We start from the raw sequence: 8,731 nt of genomic DNA, 5'->3' as shown, positions 1-8,731 counted from the left end.
GAGTCTACAGCACGCATGATAGGGGAGGGGCCCTCAATGCCACGCCCAACGCAGGGGAGGAGTCTACAGCACGCATGATAGGGGAGGGGCCCTCAGTGGCACGCTCCACCAGGGGCAGGGACTCTTGACCACGTCCACCACGGGGTCGGGCATGGGAGCACGCTGGCAGACTTTGTTCCCCCTATCCCGCAGTGCCAATGGCTCTACCCAGCCATTTTATCCATGTTGAGATGAGACAGTGGGTGTGACACGGCTGAGGACGTGAGTGTGATGCACGTGTCGTGTCTACCTATGGCCTTTTGAACAAACTGACTGCCATCGAGTGGATTCAGACCCAGGTGACCCCGCAGGTCAGGGTTTCCGAGGCCGGAGCTGTTCATGGCAGCTGACGGCCATGTCTTCCTGCCTCTGAGAGCCTGGTGGTTCCTGCTGCCCTCCACACAGTTAGTGGCCCTGCGCCAAACCCACGGTGCCCAGGGCACCCATGATGGCCTCTGAGTGCAGGATTCTGGTGCGCCCCCACCCCCAATCCATTTCCTGTAGCTGCTCCAACCACCAGACACCACAGCTGCAGCTGGGAGGGCAGGGCCCGCCGCTGTCTCCCAGGCAGCTCCATGGGCCAGAAGCCCCGGCTGGGCTCACGGTGGGGCAGTCCACACCCACCTTGCCCAGCCACCCACAGGGGGCCGCAGTGGCCCAGAGCAGAAGTCCTGCCTTCCGTGCCAGGTACCTGGGATTCGTTCCCGCCCGGTGGACCACATGCACAGACTGTCCACCTGCGTTAGCTTCCTGACAACCCCCCCGCCTCTTGCCCCCAGTTCTGGTGAGAATGAAATGCCCTGGCTGCCTAGGCTTGGAGCTGGGACTGTGTGACTGGCATGGTCTTGTAGCAGGTCAAGTGCCTGGACACTGGGGGTGGGGTGGGGGGAGGTGGCATGTTGTCAGGGGTCGCCCAGTGGCTTCTGGGTCAGAGCTGCTCTGTGTGCAATTGGACGAAACAGCACCTGGCTCTGGGCCGTCCTTGCCAGCTGTTGTCCGGGCAGCCAGCACGGTGGGGCCCCGGCAGCAATCCTTGCCCTGAGGGGCTGCCTCCTTTTCACTGACCCCCCCTTCACCAGGCATGATGGGCTCCGATGCCCTGTCCCAAGGGCGTGAGACGAAGGCATTCCGCGAGAAGCAGCATTCCGTCTCTGCTTCTTCCGAGACAAGGTACATCGTCCTCTGCTCACTTCCTTCTCCTGAGAAACCAGACTCCCTGCATCGAGTTGACGCCGACTCCCTGTGACCCCAGAGGTCAGGGTAGAACTGCCCTGGTGGGTTTCTGGGACTGTGGCTCTTTATGGGGGTAGAAAGCCTCATTTTTCTCCCTGGGAGCAACTGGTGGTTTCAAACCGCCAACCTTGTGGCAAGCAGCACCACGGGCAAGTGGCGGTGCCACCAGGGCTTCTTGCTAACCCTACGCAGTGAATAAAGTTCCCGATGAGAGCTCAGGGGAAAGCTTTGGGCCCGATTTCGAGATCACTTCCCTGGCCTTTGCATGGCTGCTGTCTCCGCGTACCCAAGTCCCTCAGGGAAATGCCACACCGGCGCCTGCATCACAGAGACCCTCCCGTCGGGTGGCTGCAGGGACTGGGGGTTCCGTGGCTTGTCGCCACTTCTCCCTGCAAGGCTGTCTGCTAAGGCACCACCTACAGGGGCTTGGGTTCAGGATCGGGCCCCACCGTGTCCTTGACGTGGAATACGTAGTTACAACAAACACGTTCGCTTTTGTGAAAATAAACTGCCACGGACTTTTAAGGAAACGCGAGCAGGTTTGCTTAGGGGTCCTTGCTGGCCCCCACCAATCTGGCACACTTGCTTGGAGTAGACTGGTACCCCCCTGCCGCCCTGGCTCCCTTAAGCTCAGTGCTTCTTCAGACATCCACACTTGGCCCCTTGAGCCCTGGACATCTGTCCAGCATGAACCTTGGCCAGGAGGATCCCAAGGCTTAGGCCCTGATTCTGTCCTCACTGGATGGCCTTTTCTGGAAGCCGGAACTGGGGACCCACGATTGATTGCTCCCCCCACGCCGCTGAGATGGGATGCAGTGATTAATTGGTAATGCCTGCTCTGGATGGACAGAGTGCAGCAATCAGTTGGTGATATCTGCCGTGGATGGGCTGGCAGCAGGACCTTGTCGTGGATTGGTTGCTTCCCTCTACTTCACACCTGCTTCATGGAGTGGGGGAGGGCTTACCAGGCCGGGGCCACTGCCAGGTCTACAGCCACACCTGATCCCATGGCTGGCCTCCTGTCCACCCTTGAGTCAGACTCCTTCCACCAGACCCTGCGGAACATCCTGAGACTAGGCCAGGTGCCCTTACAGACTCCTGCTCCTGTGCTTCCTTCCTGGTGGGATGGAGGCCGAGCCCACTGCTGCTGGAGGGGGATGGGACTCCAGGCCGAGCGGGAGGACCACAGCCCAGGTAGGAATGTCTGAGCCTAGACCCCAGGCTGCTACCCTGACTCAGGAGCTGCCCTGGCTCGTTGGCTGGCTTCTAGTTCTGAGGGGCCTCTCAGCCTGTGGTCCAGGGTAACCACGCTCATTGAGAATCTGGGCTCAGAACAGGATGAACTGGACCACACGTGCTGGACCAGGAGTCTGGTGCTGCCCTTCTGCCCTGGGCTGGGCTGGGGACAGCGTCCAGGTATCCCTAGGGGTCCTTGGGGCCAGCCACAAAGGCATCACCCAGCTCACAGCACCAGTGTTAGTGGGTGGGGAGAGCAGCTGAGGGGTTGTTTGTGGTCAAGGATACCAGACCCTCTTCGGCCAACTGCCCTGCTCCCTGCTCCTGTTGTGGGGGCCCATGGTGGCCCCTGCCTGCGCTCACAGTTCCCCTCACCCCCATTGGATTTTGAGAGGTGGTGTGTGCACATCTGAGGGGCCTTGCCTCTGGTGGCTGGTCACCATGTCCCAACCTCACATTGACCCCAACTCCAGCCTTGGTGCCCAAGGGCCAGAGAGGAGCAGGCACTCAGTCCAGCCCACCCATCCATGCTCCTCAGTGCCCGGGCCATCTTGTCTACCTGCCAGGGCATCCCGAGCTCAGTGTGACAGCCGGGCTGCGGACTTCCTGTGAGAGGCTGGGCGCATGACCCTGGCCTCCAGGGAGACAGCTCTGGAAAGTCACCCGCTACAGGGGCAGCAAGTCCTGAGACAGTGGCCCCCTTCCCCGGCAAGAAGGGGGGTGTGCGTGCTCCCTGTGTCCCGCCCCGGGGCTGCAGGTCCCTCAGCCTCCAGGCAGGCAACCAGGGCTTGGGTGGCAGGATGGGTGCCGGGCACTTGGCGAAAGTGGGGACAATGGGTGTCAACGCAGTTGACCAACCATTGGTGACACTGGGTTGTAGGGTGGGCACTAGGGCCCTGGCCAAGCACAGCGACACACCTTCTCCAGCTTGGAAAGTGCCAACGAGTAGCTGTCCTTGGCGCGGAACTGCATGAAGCGCATGTTGGACGGGTGTGTGAGCTCCGTGGTGATGCTGAGGCTGGGGAAGAGGCTGTGCGCAGGCGAGGCGGGGTCAGGGGCCGTGCCGGCCGCTCTCAGTCCCGCCCCCTCCCTCCCCACCCCTGCCCATGGCCCCGCTCACCGGAACATGGTCTGTACGTTGACGATGGTCTTGGCGTCGGCCATGTAGTCCTCCTCGGCGCTCATGGTGCTCTCCTTGTCCACCACCACCAGATTGTCGGCGTAGATGATGCCGCACTGCAGCAGGCTGTCCAGGCTGGGGGACAGTGGCTCATGACCTCCCTCAGGGCGGCCCGGGCCCGCCCTCACCGCCGCCGTCCCTGTCCACACCCCCATGTGGCCACAGGACAGCAGGCTGTTCTCCCAACCCGTGCCCTGCGCCCTGTGTCCCGGGATTGCCCGCCTTACTTGTCCACGGAACCTTCCATGTAGTAGACCATGGGGAAGCAGCAGATGGCCTCTAGGAAGTGGTGGTCAGGCCTGGGGAGGGGGTTAGCTCCTGGGGGCGGAGCCCCTCACCCCATCCCTATCCTTAGCCCTAACCCTGGGCCCAGGCACCTGCACACAGTCCCCTTGTCCGCAGCCCCCTCCCTGGCCTCCCAGCTGGCTAGGGCGAGGGTTAGGGTGAGCATCCTGGTTTGGGCTAGGGTTAGTGTTTGTGGCATGGTTGGGGTTGGCCATTTGAAACCGCCAGCAGCTCCTGTGGGCAAGACTGGGCGTTACTCCTGTCAACAGTCAGTCCTGGAAACCCACGCGGGGCCCTGCGAGTCAGCACTGGAGTGCGTGGTTTCTGTGGAGGGTTTGCTTTAGGGCTAGGACGGGAGGCAGGACACGTGTCAGGATGAGGGTTAGGGTTAGAGCAGGCCCAGGTTCCCAGCGCCTCAGTCAGACCAGGGCGAGGCCCCCCCTTATCCTCCCACAGGGGACACTGAGGCTCCAGGGGTGGGGCCTGCCTAGGCCCCTCACCCAGGCCTGGCCCTGACTCTCACCTGGCGAGAGCAGTGCTTGGGTGTTGGGTGCTGGGGGAGCCAGGTGGGCTCCTCAGGGGCAGGAGGAACCCTGAGGTGAGGGGGAGAGGGGAGCAAGACCCTCCCACACAGGAGGGCCAGGGCTATGGGACAGGCCTTGGAGGGTGGGAGGCGAGGCTCCTGCTGTATGCCAGAGGTGGGGAGAATGACCCTACAGATCTGGGGCGGCCTCTGCAGGTTTGGAGGTAGAGGCGGGCTCTCACGGGGATGGGGGCGGGGGGCTCACTTGTTGTCCAGGAGCAGCACGATGGGGTTGAGCTCGCGGCGGGAGCGGTAGTAGGCCCGCAGCGGCACAATGAAGTTGTACAGCCCGTTCCCAGCTGTCTCCGCGGAGACGATGATGAGCTTGTTCTTGAAGCCGTAGGCTTTAGCGTCTTCGTAGCTGTTGTGCTTGCAGCCCTGGGGGGACCCCAGTCAGACGCTGGGGTGGGGGGCGCGGGGGCAAGCCCCTTGCACTGGCCAGGCCTCTCCCTCTCGCACAGTGGACACAGGGTGGACGTTGAGGCTAGCCCTCTGGCTGACATGCTGGCCCAGGGAAGTGACCGCTGGGCCAGCACCAGCCTGGATGAGGTGGGAGGCAGGTCCCCAAGGACCTATGGGTGGGTGGGGGGCGGCCTGTGTGCGTGGTGGGCTCAGCACAGAGCTGCAGGTGTATCCGTCCTGGAGGTGTGTCCCGTGTGTGCACTTGGACAGGTGCATCTCTTTCTAACTCTGCCTCCAAGAGGGCCTGGAACCATAGACACCTCCTAGGAGCGCACACCCCTGAGGCCCGGAGCTTGGCTCCTATGGCACATTTTCCACGAGAAGGATTACTCTCGGAGAAATGGGCCTTCCTGGAGGAAGACCTTTGGTCAGAGAGTCAGGGTGTGCCCAGAGGGTGGAAGGGTGGTATGAGAGGGGGCAGCCCAGGGGCCGAGACTAAGTTCCCACAGCTGCGGGGGAGGCAGGAGACCACACTATGCTTCCTTCTGCTTGGTGAGAGGCTGCAGGATGTCCGAGGGGGGTCGCGCAGGCTTTCCCATGGGATTTGTGAAGCTCCTCGCACATCAGGTCTTTTATGCAAATACTTTCCAGAACAACGTGAGGGAGAAGGGAAGCCCATTGGCCTTTCACCTCAAACGCATCCGTGGGCACACTCCCCCAGGGCCGGGGTGTATGGGTTCGAATGCATAAACTAGTCTGGCTGCCCACGTGCCCAGCCCGACTCATGGGACTCCATGTGGAGTCCATGCTGCTCTCGGGATGCCAAGACCCCAGAGAGGCCGAAGAATATCCCTGAGTAGAGGAGGCTCCCGAAACCTGGATCTATGTTGGGAAAAGTAAGACCAGTTTTCCTTTGGAAAAGGTTGGGGCACTGGATTGGAGTGTTGGGGGAAATGGGCCAGTGGGCCAGGGCCATCCAGCCCCACCAAGGCCAGGGGTGGACACTGGCCCTCGGGTCAGTCACCATCCAAGGGCAGCAGCCTGGCATGGGTGATCCGCACCCACCCTGGGACACCGCATAAGGAAGGCCTGGTGGTCCACTGCCAGCCAAGGAGACCCTTGGACAGCTCTGCTTTCTCACAGGAGGCCACTCATTGGCAGCCAGACACCCTTGCTCTTGGGGAGCACACGATGCTCCGAGGGGTGCAGGGCTACCAGCCGGCTTGCTGTCAAAAGGCCCAGATGGGAGGGGGAGGGGCAAGCAGGGGCAGGGTGTTCCTGTCTGCAAGTGTGTCCTTGTGCTGAGATCTGGCAGGGGTCCCGGACAGGTCCCACAGGTGCCCAGGGTCAGGCTGTGGGGCATGCCCCGGGAGGGCTCACCTTGTCCAGCCGGAGGCAGCAGAAAGGGGCCTTTACGGGCAGGAGGTGGCACAGGGTGGGTGAGCTGCCGATGTAGGGTGAGTTGGGGGGATAGCCCTTGACGTACCTGCGCCAGGGACAGAACTCTCAGCGGCACATGGCCCCATCGAGTGGTCCTGGACCCCACTGGGGTGCCCTGGGAATCCACTCAACCTTCTGGCCACCACCCTCCCGGTCACCCATAAGCTGGCCCCCAGGGTGGGCAGCACTGACCACAACCCCGCTGCATGGTCTAGGGGGCCACAGCCAGGGCTTGGGAGGACACGGCAGTGCAGCTAGACTCAGCAGTGGGAAGGGATGTCACACAGAGGCCGGCCAGGCCAAGCCAGGACTGGGGCAGGGGTAGGAGTCAGGGCAGGGCTGAGGGGCACAGAGAATGAAGGTCAGAAATTAGGGTCAGGGGAGGGTTTGGGGTGTGGCCAGAGCAGGACTGGGTTGCAGCTGGGGGCAGGGCTCGGTTGGCAGTAGGGACAAAACTGGGGGCGGGGGTCAGATTTGGGGTGGGACAAGGGCTGAGGGATGGGAGGGGTGGCCAAGATTCCACCCCACCAGGGACCTTGGGACCTAGGTATGGCCCCACAGAGCACTGGGTCCAGCCCCCCTGGCCGGCCCTCCCCACCACCAGCTAGGCCAGGCTGACCTGGCTCCATCCCCCTCCATCTCCCCGGACTTTTGCGGTGCCCCCCACCCCGGACCTCACCCCCGCCCATGCACAGCTGCCCCTCCCGCTCGCCAGCCCGCGGCACTCACTCCACCACGGACAGACCCTCGTCGTCGGACTGCGTGGTCTCGTCCTCCGACTGGTCGCTGAGCAGGTCGCAGGGCAGCAGTGCCGAGCTGTCGGCCAGTTCCAAGACGGGTGCGATGCTGGGCCGTCGGCTGCCTGAGCCGTTCTCCGTGGGCAGTGCCAGCTTGCTGCCTGCGCTGCCCTGTGGTGGCCGGCACTCAGCGTTCTGGAGGTCCATGGCCACCGTCCCTGCGGGGGGGCAGGAGCTTGGCACATGGCCCACTCCTGCAGCTTCCAGGAGGCAGGGCCCAGCCCCCAGGGAACCCCTGCCCATCATATACACTGGGGGCAGGCCACCCTGGGTCGAGGTGGATATCACAGGTCCCTGGCACCGGCCTGCCCCATTCAGCTCACTGGCCATCACTCAAGGTGACAGCCAGAAAAGAAGGGGCCATTGGCTGGAAAATGCCAGTGGGCTGGACTGCTTCCGAGTGAGAGATGTGGTCACCATGGGCGGAGCCAGGGCCCTTTAGTCCTGCAGTGCCCATGGAATTGCCCCTGGGGCACTCTCTGCTCCTCCAGTTGTGTGGGCCGGGAAGTAGAGAACAGCTCAAGACCAGGGACCGCTGTGGCCTTGGGACCCCTGAGGGGCCATCAGGGGACACATCCACAAACTCAAAGGGGCCCTCGGCTCTTGGAGTGTTCCTCAGGGACCAGGTGTGCAGCAGATGGGGGACGGTGTCACCTGGCTCTCAATCCAGACCCCCCTCCATGGGCCTGCAGCTCTGGGCGCCCTCTCAGCCCTTCGCTGTCCCCAGCCCTGTAGGTCCATAGGGGAAGCACAGCCCAGAGGGGATGCTGGGAGGTCAGCCTCTCCAGTCCTTCCACCCACTCGTGGATGTGCAGGGCCTCTGGTTATAAGACAGCTGGGTGGCCACCCAGGACAGGTCCTACCAGGATGCCCACCCTGGGGAGCCACACCCAGGGTTAGAGGCCCCCAGTGACCCCTGGCCCGGGCGCTGGGTGGGAGCTGGGTGGCCTCACTGGCGCCAGTGCGTAAATGGAAAGGCGGGGGCCCCAGGGAGTCGGTTTGCCCCTCACCGCAGCCCAGGCCCCACCCACCCACGGAGGCGAGGATGCTGTGCACCGGAAGCCGGGAGGGCCCCTCGTAGAGGCCCTGGCCTGCGCAGCCCAGTCGCCGCCGCTGCTCTTCCTGCTTGAAGATGAAGGCGGAGTTCTCCTCCTTGGTGATGTTGATGTAGAAGCAGGTGTCCGAGGCGGCCAGCGTGTGCCGCGGCCCGGGGTTCAGAAGGATGCTCTTGTGCTCCTCCCTCTTCAGCCCGATGAGGCACACGCCATACCTGCAGGCCGGGGCGCGGCACGGCTCTGCCTGGACACGCCCCCAACCGGCCCAACACCAAGCCTGGCTGCGCCAGCCCAGCGCACAGATCTGGACCACGGGGAACCCAGAGTCCCGCCCTGCTCTCCCCCAAGAAACCTGGACCCTGGGGGGCACAGCCTGGCCCTGCTCCCCCACTGCCCCAAAGCTGGACCCTGGGGGATCCGGAGCCCATCCCTGTTCTTCCTGACCCCCTAACCTGGGTCCCAACATGGAGCCTGGCTGCGC

The 8,731-nt window shown here is 63.4% G+C and overlaps 1 protein-coding gene across 1 annotated transcript in view; it reads right to left on the bottom strand.

The window, feature by feature from the left end:
• KCNT1 (potassium sodium-activated channel subfamily T member 1) overlaps positions 1-8,731 on the bottom strand; it is a 40,355-nt gene that overhangs the window by 6,998 nt on the left and 24,626 nt on the right. The window contains 7 exon segments of the mRNA XM_030885316.2: positions 3,427-3,538; positions 3,629-3,763; positions 3,916-3,987; positions 4,762-4,934; positions 6,339-6,444; positions 7,128-7,353; positions 8,227-8,629. Coding sequence (XP_030741176.1) covers positions 3,427-3,538; positions 3,629-3,763; positions 3,916-3,987; positions 4,762-4,934; positions 6,339-6,444; positions 7,128-7,353; positions 8,227-8,629 — 1,227 coding nt within the window.

Source organism: Echinops telfairi, unplaced genomic scaffold (assembly GCF_000313985.2).
Source record: "Echinops telfairi isolate 266 unplaced genomic scaffold, ASM31398v2 ScPeMD7_25;HRSCAF=90, whole genome shotgun sequence".
Classification (NCBI taxonomy): Eukaryota; Metazoa; Chordata; class Mammalia; order Afrosoricida; family Tenrecidae; genus Echinops; species Echinops telfairi.
Note: the sequence above shows the minus strand (reverse complement) of the source record. Positions and strands in the feature narration are given on the sequence as shown.